The sequence below is a fragment of the Crinia signifera genome, chromosome 5, assembly GCF_055691185.1.
Source record: "Crinia signifera chromosome 5, ASM5569118v1, whole genome shotgun sequence".
Classification (NCBI taxonomy): Eukaryota; Metazoa; Chordata; class Amphibia; order Anura; family Myobatrachidae; genus Crinia; species Crinia signifera.
The window spans coordinates 70,443,513-70,469,310 of NC_139221.1; the positions used below are offsets into that span (position 1 = coordinate 70,443,513).

Consider the following 25,798-nt stretch of genomic DNA (forward strand, 5'->3'; position numbering starts at 1 on the left):
TGTGGGAATATAAGAATGTTATAAAACCAAAACAATAGTCAATATTCTTTGCATATATTCAGAGCCATAACTAGACTTTTTGGTGCCCTGTGCTAGTAAGATAATTGGCGCTCCCCGACCAATTTTTACACTAGGAAGAAACAAGGTGCGAGCCCTCATGGGGGAGGTGCACAACAAAACTGATCCTAGAGAAAGCTCATGCTATAATTTGCCTTCCCAATTATGCCCCTTTCAGACCGCACTTTTAAAACGGTAAATTGCCGTTTTTTTACCGTTTTAAAACGGTAATGTGTGCGGTCTGAAAGGTCCAGTCCCACTTAACCGGTTAGAAAATGCCGTTTTTTCTAACCGGTTAAAATGCAGGGTCCTACCCGTTTCTGAACCGGTATTTTAGCGCAAAAATCGGCTCAGAAACGGTATTTAGGACCCAGCCAATGAGCTGGGTCCTAAATTCAGCACAGTGAATACTTAATGAGCGCTCATTAAGTATTCACAGCACTGGAGCCCCCCCCCGCGCGTGTGTCGACGCCCCCCCCGCGCGTGTCGACGGCCCCCCCGCGTGTCGACCCCCCCGCGCGTGTCGGCGCCCCCCCGTGTCGACTTACCCCGTGCCGGTATCTCCGTTGTGGTTCCCGGCACTGCAGCTCAGTATGCTCGGAAAGCACTTATGAAAAAAGTGTCTTTCAGAAAATGGCTGCCCCCCATACGGAAGACAGTTTTTTTAAACTGGGTTTCCTATGGGGCAGCCATTTTCTGGAAGACACTTTTTTCATAAGTGCTTTCCGAGCATACTGAGCTGCAGTCCACAACGGAGGTACCGGCACGGGGTAAGTCGACACGGGGGGGGGGGGGGGCGCCGACACGCGGGGTGGGGTGGGGGGGGGGCGTCGACACGCGCGGGGGGCGTCGACATGCGCGGGGGGGCGTCGACATGCTCTCGGTCGACACGCGAGGGGGGGGGGGGGAGCTGCACGGAGGGGAGGGCTGAAGGCTGCACTGGCTTTGACCCTGTATTTGGAAAGTTTCCAAAAACGGGTCTGCCAGTGTCAAAAAATCGGCACTTAAACGGTAATATACCGTTTAAGTGCTGCGGTGTGAAAGGGGTTTTATCTGGCAGACCCGTTTTTGGAAACGTTTCCAAATACAGGGTCAAAGCCAGTTATGCGGTCTGAAAGCAGCATTATTTACAAACACGCATTGGTAAATTCATAATTCGGTGTCTTCCTCAATTACAGCACTACCAGCATGGAATCCAATATACGAACCACACAGGCGGCACTCAGAAAAGGAAAAAAATAGACCAGGAAAGGCTAGTATCATACTTGCCGACCTGTCTCTCTCCATAAGGGAGAAATGCTCTGTTCCTGGACTTCCCTGGTAATGTATGATTGCCATCACCTGTGGTGAAACGCCTTTCTTACCTGTGGTGAGCTAGTTAATTGATAAGAAAGGAGTTTCACCACAGGTGATGGCAATCATACATTACCAGGGAAGTCCAGGAACAGAGCATTTTCTCCCACATGGAGAGGGTCAGGTAGGCAAGTAGGCTAGTATGCATGGCCTGATATCCTTATTTCTCGAGTGCTGCTTGTGTGGATGATTTGGACGTATCCTCTTTGTACTTTATACCACATTGATGTACTTAACTTCAGAGCTCTTGGTTATTCAGTTACATATATTATATATACACACACATTTTACATACAGTTGTGCTCATAAGTTTACATACCCTACCAGAATTTGTGATTTTCTGGCCATTTGTCAGAGAATATGGATGATAACTCACAAACTTTTCTTTCCATCATGGTTAGTGGTTGGGTGAAGCCATTTAGGGGGAAATTTACCAATATGAAAAACCTAGTTTTTCGTATTGGTATTTTCCCTACGACTGCATACGACTGTTTAAGTCGTATGCAAAGTCGTGTTCCGGAGGATCAGTTACAAAGCAGTCATATACGACTGCTTTGTAACCCTCCGATGTCGTAGGAATTCGTATTAGCAGCCGTATATACGGCTGCTAATACGAATTATTTGTAGGCAGTCTGCACGGATCAGTCAGATCCGTGCAGGCTGCAAGGTGTAAAAAAAAAAAATTAAATAAATAAATAAATAAAAAACCGGCGTGGGGTCCCCCCCACAGCCGAAACCAGCACCAGGCTGACAGAGGCTGGAGCCGGTAATTAAAAATCAGGGAACCCGACAAATAGGGGTTCCCCGATTTTTAACAAGAAGCCCCAGGCTCCTGCTCTGGGGCTGGTTCCTAAAATACGGGGGACAAAATGACTATGGGTCCCCCGTATTTTAAGAACCAGCCCCAGGCAAAACCAGCCAGCAGGGTAATGCCACAGCCGGGGGGAGACTTTTTATGCAAGTCCCCCCGGCCAAAGCATTAACCCTACCGACCAGTCAGCCTGGCCAGGGGCCCTGGGGGAGTGGGGACCCCCCCAATAAAGGGGTCCCCCCCCTCCAGGACTTACCTGACCAGGCTGAAGCCTGGTGCTGTCCTCGATGCCCCTGGGCAGTGGGCATCGAGCTGATAGCGTTGTAAAAAATAGAAAAAACAATTGTTTTTTACTGTGGCATTACAAGTGCCAGCAAGCCTCCCCAGCAAGCTGGGACTTGGATAACCACAAGTCCCAGCCTGCTGGGCATTAAAGGGCCCGCTGGGTCTTGTAGTGCCACAGTAAAAAAAATAGTTAAATAAAACACACTGACACCCATTTTAAATAAAAGTTTAATACACACATTACATACATACTGATACTTACCTTTCTTGATCCCGTAGGTAGCCCTGGTCCTGATGTCCTGTGTCGTCCTCCAGGTCCATGTCGGCTGTCTGCGTCATCCTCCAGGTCCATGTCGACGGTCCGTGTCGTCCTCCAGGTCCATGGCGGTGTCCGGGTCCGAAGAAATCCATGTTGGAGCTGTGGAAGGAAATCCTACTCACCTGGTCCTGCGCTGAAGAAGTCTTCTCTTGATCCGACATAATCCAGGTAATCTTCATAGCGGTCGGCGCTCCCCGCTGTCTCCGCATCGCGCTGAGGAGAGATGCTGAGATGTTTCATATTCGGCGCCTCTCCTCAGACTGAATTCTATTGGCCGCCTAGCAGGCCAATCAGGAGCCGAGAAAGTCGGCTCCTGATTGGCCTGCTAGGCGGCCAATAGAATTCAGTCTGAGGAGAGGCGCCGAATATGAAACATCTCAGCATCTCTCCTCAGCGCGATGCAGAGACAGCGGAGACAGCGGGGAGCGCCGACAGCTGTGAAGATTACCTGGATTACGTCGGATCAAGAGAAGACTTCTTCAGCGCAGGACCAGATGAGTAGGATTTCCTTCCACAGCTCCAACATGGATTTCTTCGGACCAGGACACCGCCATGGACCTGGAGGACGACACGGACCGTCGACATGGACCTGGAGGACGACGCAGACAGCCGACATGGACCTGGAGGACGACATAGGACATCAGGACCAGGGCTACCTACGGGATCAAGAAAGGTAAGTATCAGTATGTATGTAATGTGTGTATTAAACTTTTATTTAAAATGGGTGTCAGTGTGTTTTATTTAACTATTTTTTTTACTGTGGCACTACAAGACCCAGCGGGCCCTTTAATGCCCAGCAGGCTGGGACTTGTGGTTATCCAAGTCCCAGCTTGCTGGGGAGGCTTGCTGGCACTTGTAGTGCCACAGTAAAAAACAATAGTTTTTTCTATTTTTTACACCGCTATCAGCTCGATGCCCACCGCCCAGGGGCATCGAGGACAGCACCAGGCTTCAGCCTGGTCAGGTAAGTCCTGGAGGGGGGGGACCCCTTTATTGGGGGGGTCCCCACTCCCCCAGGGCCCCTGGCCAGGCTGACTGGTCGGTAGGGTTAATGCTTTGGCCGGGGGGAATTGCATAAAAAGTCTCCCCCCGGCTGTGGCATTACCCTGCTGGCTGGTTTTGCCTGGGGCTGGTTCTTAAAATACGGGGGACCCCTAGTCATTTTGTCCCCCGTATTTTGGGAACCAGCCCCAGAGCAGGAGCCTGGGGCTGGTTGTTAAAAATCAGGGAACCCCTATTTGTCGGGTTCCCTGATTTTTAATTACCGGCTCCAGCCTCTGTCAGCCTGGTGCTGGTTTCGGCTGTGGGGGGGACCCCACGTCGGTTTTTTTTTTATTTATTTAATTTTTCTATTTTTTTACACTGAAGCCTGCACGGATCTGACTGATCCGTGCAGGCTAAAACGCAAATACGACATGAAAATTGTCTATTTTCCTGTCGTATTTGCGTGGGTGTTTTACACCACTAAGCAGCCGTATCATCAGTACGGCTGCTTAGTAAATCAGAAACCACCATTCTTTTGAATGGTGATTTCTGTCGTATTCTATCGATGGTGTAGACATTCGTATTTGTAAATACAAATACGAATGTTCCATCTTTAGGACTACGAATTGTTGTATTTTTGGGATTGTAAATCCCGAAAATACAAATTCGTAAAAAAAAGGTGTATTTCTCCCTACGAATACACCTTTTTTCTACGAATCCATTTTGGTAAATGTCCCCCTTATTGTCAAACAACTGAGTTTACGCTTATTAAATCATAATAGCAACAGAAACTACCCAAATGACCCTGATCAAAAGTTTATATACCCTAGATATTTTGGCTTGATAACATGCACGCAAGTTGACACAAACGGGTTTGAATGGCTACTAAAGGTAACCATCCTCACCTGTGATCTGTTTGTTTGTATCAGTGTGTTTGTGTGTATCAGTGTGTTTGTGTATAAAAGGTCAGTGAGTTTCTGGTCTCCTGAAAGACCTTTGCATCTTTCATCCAGTGCTGCACTGACGTGTCTGGTTTCTGAGTCATGGGGAAAGCAAAAGAATTGTCAAAGGATCTGCGGGAAAAGGTAACTGAACTGTATAAAACAGGAAAAGGATATAAATAGATATCCAAGCAATTGAGAATGCCAATCAGCAGTGTACAAACTCTAATTAATAGGGAGGTAATGCTGGAGCCTGTTAATTTATGGTGGGGTTATGGTGGGGTGATGGGACTTTCCCTTTATTGAATGATGCATTGGGAGCAATTTATTTATGTGGGGCTGAATGAGGAGTCATATTTAAGGATTAGTAAAACTAATATTTCATACTTACTGTAAATGTGACTTATTTAACTAAATGACAATCTTAAGGGGTAGGAAACGTGTACACCAGGGCTCGTTGCAGTTAGGGAAAGCTAATTGTTAAATGTAGTGCTATTGAATGAACTTTTGGAGATAGATGAGAGCAGGAATATTTGTGTACTCCATGTTTCATGTAATTTCCTATTTCCCAAACAGGTTCCCAATATTTCAGGATATTGAAATAGTTGTAGGTAGCGAAAGCACAGAACTGACCGCAGGACAACTTTTTTCTCAAAATGGGCAGAACCATGTGGACTGCAGGTGAGGCAGATTTAACATGTGCAGAGAGAGTTAGATTTGGAATGGTTATTTTGTTTTTGAGCAGGGTAAATACTGGCTGCTTTATTTTTACATTGCAATTTGGATTTCTGTTTTGAGCACATCTCACCCAAACCTAACTCTCTCTGCACATGGGGTGCCGGACGGGGTCCCGACATCACCCTGCGTCAGTATCCCGACTGTCAAAACACAGACAGCCGGGTTCCCGACGGACGTCGGCTATGTTCCCAACGAGCCCGCAAGGGGCATTGTTGCGCTCGCCATGCTGTCTGGGTCCGGCCAGTCGGGATAATGACTGTCAGGATCCCGACTGTCGGACCCCTATACCACACCCCTGCACATGTTACATCTGCCCCACCTGCAGTGCATCATGGCTTTGCCTATTTAGAGAACAAATTTGTCCTCAAATCAGGTCTGAATTAAGCACAACATCCTAATCATGAAAGTGGAAGTGTATGCCTCTAGTGTTTGTATACTGTATTTTATAATGGTGGTGGCACACCAGAAATTTGTAAGGTTTGGAATGTTGAGCATCTTTGACCAAAAAGGAAAAAAATTGCACGTCACCTTTATCCCAGACGTCAAGCTACAATATTTACATTGCATAATGATACTGCACAATTTGCAAAACATATTTAAAGTTGTGTTTAATGTGGTTCTAGTACTTGAAGTTGGCACCTTTCCTATAATAAATAAATCATGGTGTACTGACCACTTCTTCCTGTCTTTGTGCATTACCTGTAATCTCACTTTACATTCTGGCCTTAATTCACACCGCAGAAAAACTTCCAGCCGCATTCTTATGACCGGAGAACTCACATCCAGAGCACACTGGCGGCAGAAAAATAAATGGCTGCAGGAGACCAAATGAAACCGAGAATGTAAACTCTGATTGAACCAGGAATTGATATCATATATACAGTACAAGGAAAGTTGTGTCGTATTTACAAAATAAGGACTTTACTGTAGATTAATGCTTAACACTAGGGGTGAGATACATGAAAATAAGAAATGCGGGCCAACCCCTGAAAATGTCATTTTCGGAGCTTTGCCCGAAGTCAGAATATGCACCAAGCCGAAATACAATACGATCCTTACATAAGAGGTGTACTTTTGCCAAATTCTTCATGCATACGGTACTAGACGCCGGTATTCATGCAGATACAGCAAGCATACAGTATTACTCAAACTCAGCACCACCACTGCTGTATTCATATAGTGAGGAGGGCTGATGCCATCTGACGATTGGTAAGGGCATACACACTTACCAATCATCTGCCTGATGTGCTGTGCCTGAAGTCACAATTTACGTGATGCCAGTCACCAGTGCAGACCGCCAGTACATAAAGCATTATGCTTCAATATATCAGCCATCACTGTGCTGCAGGGCCGACCAATATGTCTGTGAATCATGTCGCTCACAGACACATATGGGTTATACACCCACCGACATGCCGACAATATATTTGCCATCCATTTGAATGGTCAATATACCAGCCAGTTTATATATCGATACAGATGGAGCACCTCTCATACAGCGCTGGGAATCGTGAGATGCTCGCCCTCCATCTGACGGGGACGCGCGAGCATCTCTCACCCCGTCACTCGGCGGCAGAATTCCTGCCCATCTCCGCTTCAGGGAGATGGGCAGGGTTAAGAGGGGGGTACAGGGAGGCCCCAGGGACCAGCTGGGAGCGGCGGAGATTTCAGTCGGAACGAAGCGTGCAAGTGTCTCGTGCGCATGCACCCCCTTCCATCGCATAGTGGGGGCTGGTGATTCTATCGCCAGCTGAATGAGAGCTGCTCCATCTGTACTGTATATCGACCAGTTTTAATGCCCCAATACATTGTGGCGCCTTCTCCTCTTAGAGAAGTCACATGCAATGCTCCTTGAGCCGCCCGGGTGGAAGGATTGCTTGAGATATATCGCATGCTATCCCAGCAGGGCCTGCCTGGCTCAGAAGCAATCCAGGAGATGGCTTCTACAGCAGGGGTGACTTGAATTGTTCGGGCGAAGCACAAGGGACCCCGCATTGCATCTAACCTGCTGTCAGTCACCTGCAATTTGGGCTCTTAACCTGTGATTGCAGCAATCAATCACAGGAAAAGAGCCCAAATTGCAGCTACATTGCTCAGTGTATGGGTCTTTACGCTTCATCATCAATTCACTTGTTTAGTAAAAGTAAATTCAGCCGGATTTAAATGAAAGCTTTATGGCTATCTACTAATGGCTAGATATGATCAGCGTGGCTGCTTATGGGGAAAGCAATCTAGAAAGTGTAAATTAAATGTGCAAACAACAAATTTCAGGTTCTCATTAAACAAGGTACAAGACATGTAGCTCTGCGGTTCTGGTGCCACTGACACCCCGGGGAACCTCCAGGACAGCATCAATGTGTCCTGACTTCTTCCTCAACACATGACCAGACTTTGATCTTCCACTGGAGACATTCCTGTAGAGCCAGTGGCACCAGATGCAATGAACAAGAGTCCCCATTTGTCTAGGAAAAGCAGACGGAAACTCAGTTCAAAACAATGCTTAATGTCTGTACTATACACTTATGCCAATGAATAGGAGTTCTGATACTATGGAGTGGAACGTCTAAATCCCTGCACAAAGTAAATGTCATCTTGTTTTATCCAATAATTGTCAGTGATTATTTTTATCATTCCAACTGACATATTTGTCAACTTTATTTCTCTTTAATAACGTGGAAAAAAAATGTTTCCAGACCCTTTTTACATTATGTCAGTATCACCTACATGTGCTAAAGGGCAATTGGAGGAGAATTCGTAAAATTCTCATCAAAGCCCTTTAATATCGCCTTTTATTTTAGTAATCAGATTGCATTTCCTATACTTTTAATGGGAAATGCAATCTGTCTGAATTTACTTACAAAAAAGAAAACACAAAAATACTGAAGCGCTGTCAGAATAAGGTTGTATTGCTTGTTAAGTGCAAGGGAGGTCACCCAGCAGTGGTCTCGTCGTCAGCGCATGTGCAGTGACACTCACAGCATTTCCCCTAAAAAATACTATATATATATATATATATATATATATATATATATATATATATATATATATATATATATATATATATATATATATATATATATATATATATATATATATACAAAGTGTATACACAGTGACTGAGCCTTTCTGCAAACCCTGCATGCAATAACTGCTTCATAGCGTCAATTCATTCAATTATCCCATTGCGGGTTTGGGTGATTTCACCACAGCCTACCTGCATCTGAGATGTGGATTGTGATAAATATACCCCCAAGTCAGTAGTAAATCTGTATTTTGTAAAAATATGTTAAGCATCTTTTTTTCAGGTTCAAATAACAGGATAACCCATCCACTCTATGGAACAGGCATTTTATAACCATTAAATATAGTTGCAAGCTTGTGTTTTTATGTAATCTGGGGAATAATAAGAATCTTTTTATGGGCCTACAGTATTATCACTATGGGCGTATTTGCTGGAGATAGGGTCAGAGAACTGCTATTGCTGGTGGTAGCACGTGGGAAGCTGCTTGTTGCCCAATTACCACAGTTTGCTGTTGCAAAAGAACCACTGAAAGCATTCTCTTATTACTAACATAATGCAATGAAACCAGTGGTTCCCAAACTGTGTACCTAGGCACCCTGACAAATCTTAGTACACTTGCAGAGGTGCCCTGTGTTGGTGGTCCGGAACCAATTAATATGAATTATGGTCAAATATAATAGGCAAACCCAGTACTGGAGGCTGACAATCATAACATATGTGGACAAACAGAAGCAACGGAAGAAAATCCCTTTTCCAAAATGCTCAGGGACCAGAAGCATTTTCGATAATTGATTATTCCGTATTTTGGAATTGTTTTATATTTCAATGAGGTATCTTGAGGATGGGACCCATGTGTGAATACAAAATGCATTTATGTTGTATAAGTACATCAAACACATGAAATACACACAAATATATTTTATTTGTGCATGATGCAGGTTTCAAAACATGAAACAAAGTTTGCGTTCAATCTCAGACACTGAGGGTGAGATTTAATAGGATGAGATATTCAGAAAGTGAGAGATTTGGGAAGAAATCTCCAGGTTTTTTTTAAAGCGGCAATCATTTACACTTCAAAATCAAACTGGTTTTGCAGTGTAAATGATTGCCGCTTTAAATAAACTGGAGATTTCTTCCCAAATCTCTCACTTTCTGAATATCTCATCCTATTAAATCTCACCCTGAATTTGAGTGCCAAGCAATCATTGTCTTGCACATATTTAGTGCCAGTTACATATCATGTCTCCAGTAGTGACAGTTACATATGTCCCCAGTAGTGCTTTTTGCACCCCCCAAAAAAGTACATTTCGTAAACTATGATTTTCGGAATAATTTGGATAACCAATATCTGGTTGAGGGGTCCTCAATCTGTGTCGCAAAAAAAATTCTGATACTCTATGGCGCTGTGATTCATAAAAGTCATGTTATATTCTCTTTCTGCAGTCTAGGTGTATAGCATTTTCATTATCATCTATCCCTATTTTAAGCTCTATGAAAATTCGGTACCCGGTCAAATGGTTGTCATTAACCATACTGTTAAATCCACAATTTTGACATCAGAACGCCGACTTGATTCAAACTATCGAGAGGCACCAGTTTGACAGTTTGACAATGTAAAAATGTCAACATTCTGAGGTTATAGAGCGTTAGGGTTAGGCACTGCAAGGAGAGGGTTAAGCTTAGGCACTAGGGGGAAGGTAGGGGTTAAGCTAAAGGGTGGGTTTCAACATTATAAATCAAGGTATAAGATTATTAGGTTGACAGTCAAAAGATCTACCACTATTGGTCGACACGCAGGTTTACGCATAAAAAAAGTTGACATTAGGTCGACACATTAAAAGGTGGACATGGAGAAAGGTTGACGTGTTTTTCTTGATTCATTTTTTTAAACCGACTTGTTCAGACTTTATTATCCCAGTGGCCATAGAAGGAGACTATAGTAGTGTTCTGAGCCTAGCTGGAAGCATGAGGAGCACATCAGTACACTAATACAATGTCTATGTTTGACCTACAGTATGCGGACATGTCAAACTTTTTTCGGTACTTATGTAGTAACTGGGCTGCCGATTTTGAAATCGGGTCCATCGCATCGCATCGCACCCGACCATATCGCATGCGATGCGATGCGATGGACCCGATTTTTCCATAGGATTCAATGTTAAAATGGACTCTGTCCATTTTAACATAGAATTCAATGGGAAAAGGGGTCCTTTTCATACCCCTACTATCCAAGTGGGCATGGAGTTGGATATAAACCTGTGGCGAGCGTAGCGAGCCACCGAGCCCGAAGCGTGGCGAGCGTAGCGAGCCCCGCGAGGGGACACAGAATACCGTCCCCTCGCGGGGCTCGCTTCGCTCGCCACGCTTCGGGCTCGGTGGCTCGCTACGCTCGCCACAGGTTTATATCCAACTCCATGCCCACTTGGATAGTAGGGGTATGAAAAGGACCCCTTTTTCCCATTGAATTCCATGTTAAAATGGACTCAGTCCATTTTAACATTGAATCCTATGGAAAAATCGGGTCATCGCATCGCATCGCATCGCATCGCATCTGATTGTATGCCTTAACTTAAGGCATACAATCAAAAAATCGGCAGCCCAGATACTACATAAGTACCCTTTTTTCATGTGTCGGCCTTCTGCCTGTCTACCAATAGTGGTCGACCTTTTGACTGTTGAACTGGACACAGTCGACCTAATGATCCACACCCACTGTCAACAAGTGATATCACACCTGCGCATAAAACCCAGTGCAGGGTAAGTGGCCAATTTAGCGCAGTTGTGATTATAATTCACTGAAATCACCGGCATCAACAGGTTCACCAGCCATGCGATATTCTCTCTTAGATAATGTTTTACACAACAGTATTGCTGCAATTCACAAAAGGATCCCCATCTGCAGTAATCGGGCCCCTCAGAAAAGGTTCCCAGCACTCAGCACAATGCGATGATTTGCTTGTCCTGGCTGTCACACGGCCAACGCTCCACGGGGCGTAAAGGGGCAGCTCCGCATATGACAGTGATCGCTAACATGGACACTCCAGCTGTTGTTGAACTACACATCCCAGCATGCCCTGCTACAGTTTTACTATTTGGCCATGCTAAAATTGATGCAGGGCATGCTGGTATGTGTAGTTAAACAACAGCTGGAGTGTCAAGGTTCAAGGGAAACCTTTAGACACATCTTATATTTTACGCACCTTGCTAGGGTGTGGGCACCCTAACGCATGCACAGGAGCCATGAAGACAATGTTCTACTGGATGATTATTTTTGTGTTTTTTCTTATAATTACTCGATGTAAGATCATTTAAACAAATAAGTGCAATAGCATGTATGATTCATGTGCACAATTTGCCAGGGCACAGATATGGGGGGGGGGGGGGGTGTTTACAAATAACACGGGCCTGGTTCAGTGAGGAGAAACAGCGACCTCCTCTCCAACCGTCAGTACGCACTCAGATGAATATATGTTATAAGTCTGTGATACTGATGGGAAAGTATGAGAGATCTGTTTTTCAGCAATAAAGAGGTGATCACAGCTTAGTAAATATACATAAGTGCCAAGTATGAAATCTATTCCTCTCAGCTCCTGGAAGGGGATATGTAGCTGTCCACAGTGGGGATGACAATGATAACTTCTCATTATTGGACTCCGTCACTTCATTTCATAAAGCCATCAATTGCTGTTTTATGAAGAGGGAGTGGGTCCAGAACTGTGCCATTACACCTCCTTCTGATCACTGTCACTAGGAAGTGAATGGAATGCAGAAGGAATATGTGGAACTTTTAAATAGTGAGATTCCTGGACGTTTTGGGAGAGTGGACATGTCTGATTAAGGTGTATGAATAATTATACTAGAACAGTGGTCTCCAACCTTAATTAAGCGAGAGCTACTCGCGACAAAAAAAGACAAAAAAAAAACTCCTGGAGAGCTACTAAAATTTGACCAATGCCGCACACCGTAATGCCCATTACACACCACATGCCACACACCATAATGCCCAGTACATATCCACATACTGTAAGTAGCATGCAAGCTGTATTATTCCCCCCCCCCCCAGACTTCCATTATTAATGCTTGCTCCCACAACCTCAGCACCTGCTATGGCAGAAAACACTCATATTTTTTATCACTGTTACCTCCATCACCCCAATGGTCCAAGCCCCCACCCCTCTTATATTACCCTCCATGCTCCTGTAACTATCCACCCCATTTGCTCTAGGTACAGTAGTTACCCATTTGACCCCCCTGTGCATGCCAGGCAATAGGGCTGTTCCCGGGAAATGGTAACCACACCACTGTAATGAGAGTGCTTTGTGTACCAGGGCTGTCTACTTGCTCCTCTCAACATGCATGTGGTGGCAGGAGTGGGTGAAAGGTTGCCAGGCAGCTGTGGTAGGCACTGTGCTTATGGCAGCAGGAACTATTTTTTCCAAGCAGCACTGTTGTATGTGGGTACAGAGTGTTTTGTGAGGTCCAGGCAGCAGCCAGGAATAAGAGGGGGCAGCACAGATGGGGGGATGTTTGTCCTGAAGTGCAGTGCAGCCAGAGTTCAGGCACTGCACACTAGTGACCCACGTTGGGTTGCAGGATCCAATATCTGTGCTGTACTAATCCCACTGCTGATCCTAGTAGTGGGCGGACATGCTGCGGCTGTGACAGTGGGCACTGGCAGCCAGAATGTGGCTGAAGCCTGAGGAGTTATTGCTAATGAGAACACGCTGCGGCTATGACAGGGGACAGCGCAGCCAAGTTCACTGGTGAGTGCGGCGGTGCCTGACTGCCGTGCCCCGCGTGACTGTGCGCTAAGAGAATGTCCCTGCCCGAACTGCGCTGCCGCTCCCACAACTCACCAATGGGAGCAAGGAGGCCACTGGCTGCAGAAATACTGTGAGGCTGGCGGGAGGGCAGGGTGACCGTTTCAGAAGCTGGGACTCAGCAGCAGCCAGCAGGCAGGAAGTCCCTGTGGCATATGTGAAGCGAGTAGCAGGGTCCCTGCGGCGGATGGGAACTAGTAGTTCCCATCCGCCGCAGGGACCCCGCCGCTGATATCACATACACTGCAGGGACCCTCTGCGCACCAGTTGCTGATGAGTCCCAGTTTGTGAAATGGTGACCCTGCCCTCCCGCCCGTCTCAAGCCACAGACAAGCGGGAGCAGGTGCCAGACACATGGCCGGCCAGACGGGAGGTGCAGGCGGGCAACAGTGGTCGAGCCACCCGTTTTGCTCAGGCGAGCTACTGGTAGCTCGCGAGCGACGGGTTGGCGACCACTGTACTAGAAGAATGATTTGCTATACCCATTAGTGTAGTCTTACCTGTCTGATTCCAATGGTTGTAGCTTACTGCTCCCACATAGGTTACACACTGGCCAAGAATAAGATTCTCTCTCATTCACTCCAATGATAGTCCCTGGAGAAGCAAATACAACATATCAACTGGTTGTCAGAGGAACTAATAGATGGATTTCAATATAAGAATGCATACTGCAACATAAACTACAGCAAAAATCCCAAAACCACACAGACAGAAAATGAAGGCATCTCATTTCTTTCTGTGGCAGCATCTGCCGACACCAGGACAAGAAAGGTAAGTGATGCCATTTCAGTGATACAGTCATCTGTATTTATAGAGAACAAATAATGTAATACTGTACATACAATTCAATTAAACACAGCATAATGGCTGTAACAATTAACTAAAAAGTGAATGCAGTAATTGTTCCCAACTGTTGGTGAAAAGGTTATTTTAAACTAATGTTGATCATTGAGGGTTGAAATAACCAAATAAATGTAAGTTATGTAACTATTGCTTCAAAGTAATAATTATATAAGAAGAATGTACAAAATTAAACTATGTTCTTTAAAAAAAAAAAAACTTCACTTAATAAATATAAACAAATGTACATAAATAAAAAGCCTTTTACAAGCTGGAGGGAATATAAAGAGTCATAAAATTCACAAGAACACCCATCTTTTTGTAAATACGTATAAAACTTCTATAACAGCTATTGGGGGCATAAACGGAACTCTTGCTCGCAGTGTGCACCGGGTGGGTACACTTACTCGCAGTGTGCACTGAGTGGGTACACTTGCTCACAGTGTGCACTGGGTGGGAATGTAGAATCATAAATCAGCGATTGCAAGTCCTCTCAACTTCGGCCCTGGCATTTTTAGCAGATATTTTTACCATCGCTCACAGCAACGTTGGCACTCAAAGGGTTAATATCCTCTTACTCTCATGTTTAAATTAACACATTGCAGCACTTCAGAAGACAAGTTTAAATGAAAAATATGTGGTTTTGTTTTCCAGAGAACAGGTCAGGGACAGGTTAAGGGCCTAATGGGCCTAGAGCTGTAAATGTTCAAGGGCCTATTATGAGAAGTGGAGGAGGTGAGGCCAATGCCATGTAGGCATGTAGAACCCATACGCTATACCCCCTGTGTCTCTCTCTAAATGTATAAAAGTAAAAAATGTCATTAATGTGTAAAATAGGAATGCAATTTTAATACTTATGATTTATGGCCAACCAGGTGCTCAGGTCACAACCTGCCACAACTCCTGGCGCGCCAGCCAGCGCTCCATGGCATGAGTGTGTGTGAGACGCTTGTGCTCCCCATTTGTGGCAACGGACGAACAAATGTGTGAGACGCTCACGCATCCCTGCCTCGGGCGCACCGGCTCACCAGATAAGCGTGGATCTATCTGTATGTTACACTTCACAAATGACCCTTTATTTTATATTGCAAGAAGACAACAAGAATGCAGTGTACATCCCCAGTCTACATTACTTTCATCGGTAGAGATGGTTAAGTCTATAGCTTGCTATGGAACTACATCCCTAAGATTCTTTCTGTTATCTTTTAGAAGGTGCTAAATAAATAGGTTCTGATTGGTTGCCCATAGCAACACCCAATGTAAATAGAACTCATCTGCATGTCGGATTATGGCATATATATATATATATATATATATATATATATATATTTATATATTTTGAAAGCAAGTTGCCAGACAAGCTATATTATGAGTCAGTGAATACGTGCCAGACCCGGTAAGTCATGAATCATAAAATAAGCCACTATTTAAACTTGAGTTAACTATTTCTATGGTTCTCCCCATATGAAGTAGTGGAAAAGATTTTCTTGTTAGCAAGTTTATGGATTTGTGATTGTTAAGTGCTGTAATTAGCCCTACAAATTGACACCACGCTCTCGGCTCTGGTCTAATTAATCTAACCGTTCATGATTGGAGAACATTAAAACACGGACGCCAACATGCTAAGAAACTGTTGCTGTTTCTGTAATCATCTCATTGTATAAAGTATGCCCTCATACATATTTGCTGCAGTCATGCCAAACAGCCCCTCGGCACACAGGCTGACATAAGAGTCTTCTAGCATCTAGCATTTTCTGGGGATGAAAAATGCATTTTGGTTACATTGTCAGCAAAAAAAAAAAGAAGCCCAGTGGTAATTGCATAGTATCTAGCGTCTCACGCCAGTCATCTTGCACTGCATGGCATATTGAGGCTAGATGTACAAGGAACATTTGCATACAGCCCATCTATCCCGATTACTGCAGGACAGTCCGTCGAATTGAACACTGTCCCGCCATCCCACCCACAGGTCGCAGTGTCCCGGTGGTTGGGGGTTCGGTTGGAGGAGCTAGTGATCACCACTGCACTACTCTCCAGGGAAGCTGGTGATTACCAAATAGATTCCTTGCACATGCTCGGAGAGCGCTGGGCACGCCCAGATAATAAATGAGCTTCGATGCTAGACCATGTATCTTCACCAGAGACCATGCCCACTCCACACATAGCTCCATCCCCTTTAAGATCATCCACAACCTTTTGGCACAGCAGAAAATAAAAAAAGTTGGGAGGTATGCATCTGTAGTTGAACCAGGGAACCAGATAGCAGAACCAGGGAAATCTTCATCTGTTTTTTTTGTGTTCCATCATCCGATCACATACTGCTATAAGAAAATCTGAGGATGGTTACTTTCCACAATCAACCTGTTATTTGCCCCACACACAATGCCAACGTAGGTTATGATCACCCAACATGGTTGTGTTTTTGCATAAATGAAGACAAAACTAAGCAAGCTACAAGACGACAGCCAAGAACACCAAAAAGAGGACTATGCAAGTCGCAATCTGGCTTTTCATCCCAAGCTCAGCTACAGATTCTTTATCACAGTGCTGGTCCCTAGTGGGTATGCGGTCACAAGGTCGACATAGAAAAGGTAGACATGCATTAGGTCCACCACTAAAGGTCTACACACTTAAATAGGTCAACGTGGCTTTAGGTTGACAGGGTCATAAGGTCAACCTTGGGAAGATGGACAGTCAAAGGGTCGACGTGGGTTTTCAACTTTTTTTTTTGAGCCGACATGTGCCAACAGCCAGTATTTCATGCTCTACCATCCACTAGGGCATGGAGGGAACATAGAATAGTGTGCTGAGCGTAACATAGCTAGGCATCGTGTCCAAAGCATGGCAAGCACATCGAGCCATGTGAGGGGATGCGGTGCACCGATACGGTGCCCATGTCGACTTTGACATTCGTGTCAAAATCCCATGAAAACCCCAATGTCGACCTTTTTACAGTTAAACTTCCCAATGTCGACCTAATGCTTGTGTTGACCTTTTGACAGTGTCGACCTAAGGCAGGGGTTCTCAAACTCGGTCCTCAGGACCCCTTCATGTTTTCCAGGTCACCCGGCAAGTGCATTCATTACTCTGACACATTTTAAAAGACCCACAGGTGAAGATAATTATTTCACTTGTGATTCTGTGAGGAGACCTGCAAGACATGCACTGTGTGGCATCCTTAAGACCGAGTATGTCGACCCTTTTTCGTTGTCGAACTAGTCACTGTCGACCATTAGTGGTTGACCTAGTGACTGTGGACCTACCCATGGTCTATCATCTATACTGTAACTGAAATGGACAAAGACACAGAACATCTCTTTATTTACTTAGCATGTTTCTAGGCATACTGCTCAGATTCCCAATACAAGTAACCCTGAACTTCAGAGTACACCAAGTGAAGGAGTAACACAAAAAAGAATACAAATGGGTGGTACCTATTAGGAAGGGTCAAAGAGGATAGAACCACCAACTCGTTTTTGGGTATAACCATCCTTATGAGGCAGCAGACATAATTTAGACTGCAGCACTGTAGCACAATGCAGTAGCTGGCTGCACCATTAAGGTTATACAGTTCTTATCTGGCTTATATTAAGATGGAAGAAAGTGTTTAGTGACATGTGGCTGTCATTTGTCTTGCTCTACCAACCTTTCACGGTGCACAGTGAGTTCACCCCAGTTGCAGAATCCAGTTCATCCAGTCTGACAGGACCAGTCAGCTCGTTAATGCCAGAAGCACAGGATAAAAGGGGCTTTTGTAATGAGAGAACTGTGCGTTCAACACAAATTATCCTGCCTGCCAATAAAAACATTTCAAATTGTGCTGCGTACATTACAATCATCCAAAAAGACATCATCTGTGATTAACCCATGAACGGTACTAGGTAGGCCTATAAGCAATGTCTCTGCAGATATAGCCATATGCACAGTTACATAGTATTACAAGCATGTACCACAATCCAAGGTCAATCAAATAGGACAACAGGATTTACTGATCAGTAGGACTGTAACATTCCGATGTCTAAGTAGATCACATATATCTGTGGTAATAGGTCTTTATTATTATTAAATAATAAACAGTATGTTATTGTAAAAACATTTTTATTCAAGTAAATTTTTATCACCAATTTTATGAATTCCACTTTTAACTCTAAAATGACCTATGATTACGCACACTGTTATTAATGATGGCTACGGTTAAATGGCTCCAGTTGTGTAACTTACCATTTTCAATGACAGCATCTTTGAAAAAGATAGCGCAAGGTGACCGCTCTGAAAGGGCTTCTGCCACTCTGTGGTCAAGGACACAAGAGGGCAACACACACACTGATGTGACACGAGGAAATCCTGATGGCGCCAATGGGTTCTGCAGAGTAGTGTCAGTCACGTATAACGAGAACTCTTTCTGCTTACTTGGTATCTACAATTTCAAGAAAACATACAACATGCTGGGGTTATTTATTACCAGTTTCTGATATAGCGCACACAGATTCCACAGCGCTGTACAGAGAATAGTTGAACATTCACATCAGTCCCTGCCCCAGTGGAGCTTACAATCTATATTCCCTATCACATGTACACGCACACACAGACATTCTAGGTTTAATTTTGTTGGGAGATAATTCTCCTACCAATATATATTTGGATTGTGGGAGGAAACCGGAGTACGGGGAGAATATACAAACTCCACACAGTTAGGACCATAGCAACACAGTGAACATACAGATAGAACTTAATAGTACATATAGATCAAAAGTGTGGTTCAGTCAGTGTTGCAAGTAAGGGGGTACGGCGTGGTACGGAGTACCTGTAAAAAAGATGTTGCAGGTACGCCGTACCACTTACGCCCTGACCCACTGTCAATTCTATTTTTATTTTAAGTCTAAATATAATGCATCCGCAACCCGCCCACCCAGCATTATGATTGGTGCTGTATGCAGCTACCGGCTACTGCTGATTTAGCCTGTCACACTGACAGGCATCAGCAGCGCAGACAGCATGAAGAGCAAGCTCCACAATTGTAAGCACAAGCTGCCTGGCTCTTCCCCAAGCAAGAGCCAACCCACCCCCAGCCATCCCTATTTCCCATTCCTTGTCCCCTGATGCCATGCCATTATTGTCATTTAGTCACTCCTCTAGCTTGTGTGACCACGCCCCCTCATGACACATGGCCACGCCCATTGTTGGTGGAGGCTATCAGTACCACCAAGAAAAAAATTCTACTTGCACCACTGGGTTCATTCATAAGTGGGTGTTGAGCTCAATGTGATAACAGTAGTGCCACAATAACCGCACACAGACACACAAATTTCCAAAAAAATTTCAATCTTAAACCCCCCCCCCCCATTAATAAACCTTAACAAATTCCGGTACTTGTGTATTATAGCGGCGCCCATCGCATCGCATACCAAAAGGCATACGATGGTATGCGATGTGATGTTGTACAATGTCATTCAATTTTAAAATTGTATGACATTGTATATGGCATACAATGCCATACAATGCGATGCGATTAAAAATTGTATAAGCACCCTAATGGGTGCTTACAATGTTAAATGCACCCCCACGCCACCCTCCCACTATAAACGTGAACCCGAAGCGTGGCGAGCGCAGCGAGCCCGCGAGAGGCGGCGGTACGCATCCTACAACCTTTTCATACCCCCACTATCCACGTCGGCGTGGAGTTGAGAATATAAAGTGTGGTGAGCGCAGCGAGCCCCGCAAGGGGACGCGGATACCTGTAAAGCCCGCGAGGGGACGTGGATACCTGTGAAGGTATCCGCGTTCCCTCGCCACGCTTTGGGCTCGGTGGCTCGATGCGCTCGCCAGACTTTATATTCTCAACTCCACGCTGCCACGCTTCGGGTTCACGTTTATAGTGGGGGGTGGCGTGGGGGTGCATTTAACATTGTAAGCACCCATTTGGGTGCTTAAAAGCACCCTTTCCCTCCGTTCCTACTTATCCTATTGTTTTTCGTTCGTCCACCCACCTATTTTTAGTATGTTAACTCTTATGAGTAGGGTCCTCCTGCCTCACGTACTCACCCTACCTCTTTACCTCACCTGTCCTCCTTTCCTGTTCTTCCCTTCCTCTACTTCATCTTCAGTCTCCTCGACAATTTTGACACCTACTTCTGAACTGATGCTGATTTTAGTTCTACCAGCTATACCCCTATTCATACTGTATTTTTCAACACACCCAGTACGTTACCTTGTAATTTTTTTGTTTGCTATGTACGGCGCTGCGGACACTTTGCGGCGCCTTATAAATAATCGTACTACTACTACCCTTTAAGGTGCTTATACAATTTTCCATCGTATAGGGGGCAAAATCGCGTCGCATCGCATGCCATCGGGTGTATGGCATGCAATGCGATAAAAACATTGTACGACCAACATCGGGGGTGCCGCTATAATACACAAGTACCCAAATTCCCCCACCCAACCAAACCCTTTTAAACTATAATGCCATAACTAGCTGAATGTGTGGATGTACAGATATCTAGTGTGCTACAAAACATTTCACCGTAACCTGCCGGTATAACGCTGCCATATATCATAAATTAATGGTTGCCAAGTATCAAGTCTTCCATGTGCCGCTGCCATTTTTAGCAAATATTTTGAACGTTGTGACGTTGGCAATCAAAGGGTTAAGAATATTGTACTTTATGAAAACTCAAGAAAATAATATTTTTGTTAAGCATTTACCCAGGAGTTAACTTTAGGTTGTAAAATTAAAATCATCTTATACAAATATCTAGCATATTTTGGTGATCACAATAGTAACTACTGGTACTGGATGCAGGACATTGCAGGAAGGCGTTACAGGCCAAAAGTGGAATATTCAAATTGTTGATATTGACGCCATCATTTGTCAAATGAACGCTCAACATTTGAAGACTTCCGTGTCTTTTAATTATGGCATTACATTATTGAATTGACTTGAAGTGCACGAGGCAATTCTACATGCTTTCTGAATAAATACCACTAATGTGGTCGTAGTAACAATTGAAACAACTGAATGCTTTAACTGTATGTTTATTTTATCTTTGTTATGATATATGAATTTTCTTACGGTGCCCATACACGGTACAATTGCTGGGTGCGATGATATGCACGATAGAAACATAGAATTTGACGGCAGATAAGAACCACTTGGCCCATCTAGTCTGCCCCTTTTTTAAACATGTTACCTCAAACCATATTTTGATCCTTATTTTTTTGTAAGGATATCAATATGCCTATCCCAAGCATGTTTAAATTGTACTACTGTATTTGCCTCTACCACCTCTGATGGGAGGCTATTCCACTTATCTACTACTCTTTCTGTGAAGTAATTCTTCCTCAAATTTCCCTGAATCTTCCTCCCTCTAGTTTCAGTGCATGTCCTCGTGTTCTGCTGCTCCTCTTCCTGTGAAGAATGTCTCCCACCTGTACCTTGTTAAAACCCTTGATATATTTGAAAGTTTCTATCATGTCCCCCCTTTCCCTTCTCTGCTCTAAAGTATACATATTAAGATCTTTTAGTCTTTCCTGGTACGTTTTGTGATGTAGGCCATGCACCATTTTAGTTGCCCTTCTTTGTACAGTCTCTAATGTATTTATATCCTTCTGGAGATATGGACTCCAGAACTGAACACAATACTCTAGATGAGGTCGTACCAATGACCTATACAGTGGCATTATTACTTCTTTCTTTCTACTGCTGATACCTCTCCCTATGCAACCAAGCATCTGACTTGCCTTCTTCATTGCTTTGTTACATTGCCTACCTGCCTTTAAGTCCCCTGAAATAGTGACACCTAGATCCCTCTCTTCCTCAGTAGTTTCCATTATAGTGCCATTTATACTATATTTAGTCTTTGGATTTTTGCAACCCAAGTGCATGATTTTGCATTTTTGGGCATTAAACTGTAGTTGCCATGCTCTTGACCATTCCTCTAATCTACCTAGATCATCAATCATTTGTTTTACCCCTCCTGGTGTGTCTACCCTGTTGCATACCTTTGTGTCATCTGCAAAAAGGCACATTTTACCCTCAATTCCATTTGCAATATCACGAATAAAGATATTAAAAAGCACTGGTCCAAGTACAGATCCCTGGGGTACTCCACTTGTAACCTTTCCCTCCTTTGACTGTACTCCGTTTACTACAACTCTCTGTTTTCTGTCCTGCAACCATGCTCTTATCCATTCAACTATCTTAGAATCCAATCCCAAGCTTTCAAGTTTATTTAACAGTCTGCGATGTGGGACAGTGTCAAAAGCCTTACTAAAGTCTAGATAAGCTACATCTACAGCCCCACCTTGATCTATTACTTTAGTCACCCAGTCAAAAAAGTCAATAAGATTTGTTTGACATGATCTTCCCCCAGTAAACCCATGCTGTTTTGGATCCTGTAAATTGCTGGTTTTGAGATATTCTACAACTCTTTCTTTTAAGAGTGTTTCCATCAATTTCCCTACTACTGATGTAAGGCTCACTGGTCGATAGTTGCTAACCTCTTCTTTGCTTCCACTTTTGTGCAGTGGGACTACATTCGCTGTTTTCCAGTCCTCTGGGATTACTCCAGTAGCTAGTGACTGGTTAAATAATTCTGTTATTGGTTTTACCAGCTCCCCTTTGAGCTATTTTAGTATCCTTGGATGTATCCCATCTGGCCCCATTGATTTATCCACTTTCATCGCACAGCTCAGAAAGTACGTGCTGCACTGACTTTTTGTTCTAGATCTCATCTCATTGCATTGCAAAACGTATGAGATGCGATCTAGTTAAAATTGTATACAATAATTGTATCGTGTTTGGGCACCTTTAGATTTATAGTTTCACATATGTTAACTCAATGTTTTGGCTTTGCTGTACTTTACAAGGATTCGACTCATGTTGTGGGTACACGGTACAATTTGACATTCGATTTTGACTACATAGTCAAAATCAAATCGGGATCGCATATACATCGCATGAAGATAGAACTTTTTTTTTATATTTTCATTGAAGCAAAATAACTGTTCGATGTACATAATAAGTATACATTGAAAAGAGGAAAGCATTTCAACAGTTCCATGAAGTGTTAATAAAGTATTGTTAAGTAAACTAGTTACAATGATATTTTTCATCTTTACTTATTTAACAATCTGGGTATGTCATTAACATATAGGTATATATATGATGTACACATTGTTTGTAGGCATTAATGTAAAGAAATTACAATGAAGGATACAACAATAAAAAGGAAAAGGAATACTTATAGCTGTCTGACACTCAGAACATGTTTTTAAGCTTTCTATCCCGATTCAATGCCAAAGCGCTCTCCCGTTCAGCTGAAATCAAAAAGCCAAATAGACAGTGCAGCAATGACTATATAGTGCAAACCGAATGCAGATAGCATGAATTGTATGTAAATAGTACAGAGTTCGCAAAGATTGCATAGCACTCAAATCTAAAGTCGAATAGCAAAGGAATTTCACCGTGTGTATACACCATAACTGTCTCATGGTTGACATATCTGCATAAAGGCCGCCCACCTACATCTGCCACTGTTTGCCAGATTCTCTGACCCGACAAGCACCACCTTTTGGTCGACACAGATTATTGTTGATCCATCGGAGGAGTCCAGGAAATATTATGAATTCACGATCATGAGTATTGAGAATTGTATGCAGGGCCGGTGCTAGGCACCGGAGCGCCCCAGGCAGGGGGGCGCCCCGGCGCCCTCCTGCTCCACGGAGAGGTGGGGGTGTGCAGGCGTCGAGAGATGGAGGGGGCGCAGGCAGCGGGAGATGCGGCGGGCGTACAGTTACGGTGGGCGTAGGGTAACTCCACCGGGGGGGGGGTGAGCAGCGTGACGTGTCTCGCTCCACAAGGGGGGGCTCTCCATGCGGTGGTAGCGGTAGGAGATGCGTCGCTCCATGGGGGGGAGGGAGAGCAGAGAGGGAGACCGTGGTTTCTCACCTTCTCCTTCATCCTGGTGCTGCAAATGCCTAAGGCTGCCTAGTGGTGGCGCCGGCCCTGATTGTATGTTTATTAATATGTTTATTATTCCTGGCCATTGGGGGCTGGGAATCCATTGGTCATTGCTGTGGATTTTTGCAGGCAAAAAAATAAGTTCAATACTGGGAGCAACCACCTTGCACCTGCTGTCAGACTGGCTAATCATACTTGATAATGTCCAACATAACACTAAGGTGGAACAATCAGGTTATACAAAGAAATTACATATTCCCGGTAGTGAATAAATATTGGGTATCTGTTTCCTAGCACAGCGCCACCGATTTAATTGTATGCAATCGGTTTGCAAAAATCGGGTCAATCGCATCGCATGCAACCAATTTGCATGCGATGCGATTGACCCGACCCGATTTTTTACATTGGAACCAATGTTAAATGGTCCCTGAGAACCGATTTTACATTGGCCCCAATGTTTAATACCCCCCAGACCCCATTTCTCATTGTATGCCCCCCATTGTTAACGCCACGCCACGATCAATGTGAACCAGAAGCGTGGTGAGCGCAGCGAGCCCGCGAGGGGCGGCGGTACGCGTCCTCCAACCTTTTCATACCCCCACTATCCACGTCGGCGTGGAGTTGATTTAATATAGTGTGGCGAGCGTAGCGAGCCCGAAGCGTGTCGAGCCCCGCGAGGGGATGCGCATACAAATGGTGTAATGGTTACTATTACTGCCTTACAGCACTGAGGTCATGGGTTCGATTCCCAACATGGCTCTAACTGTGCGGAGTTTGTATATTCTCCCTGTACTTGCATGGGTTTCCTCCGGGTACTCCGGTTTCCTCCCACAATCCAAAAATATACTGGTAGGTTAACTGGCTACCAAAAAAATTAACCCTAGAATGTCTGTGTGGCAGTGTACATGTGGTAGGGAATATAGATTGTAAGCTCCACTGGGGCAGGGACTGATGTGAATGTTCAAATATTCTCTGTAAAGCGCTGACGAATATGTGTGCGCTATATAAGAAACGGTTAATAAATAAATAAATTACTTCAGACGTATTACGCGTCCCCTCGCCATGCTTCAGGCTCGGTGGCTCAATGCGCTCGCCACACTATATAAAATCAACTCCACGCCGACGTGGATAGTGGGGGTATGAAAAGGTCGGAGAATGCGTACCGCTGCGCTCGCCACGCTTCGGGTTGGCATTCATCATGGGGTGGCGTTAACAATGGGGTTGCATTTGACATAGAAATTACCCATAAGGGTGGGTATACAATAAAAAATTGGGTATAGGGGGCCATTTACCATTGGTTGCTATGTAAAATCGGGTCCATTGCATTGGTCGCATTGTATGCCATTATAATGGCATACAATGGACCCGATTTTACATAGGAATTTAACATTACATACAATGCTTACAATGTAAGATCGGGTCGGTTGCGTCTGTCGCATCGCATGCCATTATAATGGCATGCGATGGATCCGATTTTACATTTGTCTGGAAACCTCAAAAAAAGCCCGAAATCGGGTCCGTCCGGTCCCATCGCATACCTTAAGTTAAGGTATGCGATGGGACCCGATGGGCGCTGTGCTAGGAAACAAGTACCAAATATTGTCTCTGGCAATGAGCATGTAACCCCCTGGCAATGAGCATGTAACCCACTGGTAACCACTGACGAC

At 44.3% G+C, this 25,798-nt stretch overlaps 1 protein-coding gene across 8 annotated transcripts in view; it reads right to left on the bottom strand.

Annotated features, from left to right (window-relative positions):
• The window catches only part of SPIDR (scaffold protein involved in DNA repair), a 419,457-nt gene that overhangs the window by 3,302 nt on the left and 390,357 nt on the right, over window positions 1–25,798 (bottom strand). For all 8 annotated transcript variants that reach the window (XM_083187433.1, XM_083187431.1, XM_083187430.1 and 5 more), the window contains 4 exons: window positions 18,392–18,587; window positions 17,817–17,963; window positions 13,831–13,924; window positions 6,188–6,302 (listed from right to left, as the gene is read on the bottom strand). In XM_083187433.1, coding sequence (XP_083043559.1) covers window positions 6,188–6,302; window positions 13,831–13,924; window positions 17,817–17,963; window positions 18,392–18,587 — 552 coding nt within the window. The remainder of the gene's footprint in view (window positions 1–6,187; window positions 6,303–13,830; window positions 13,925–17,816; window positions 17,964–18,391; window positions 18,588–25,798) is intronic.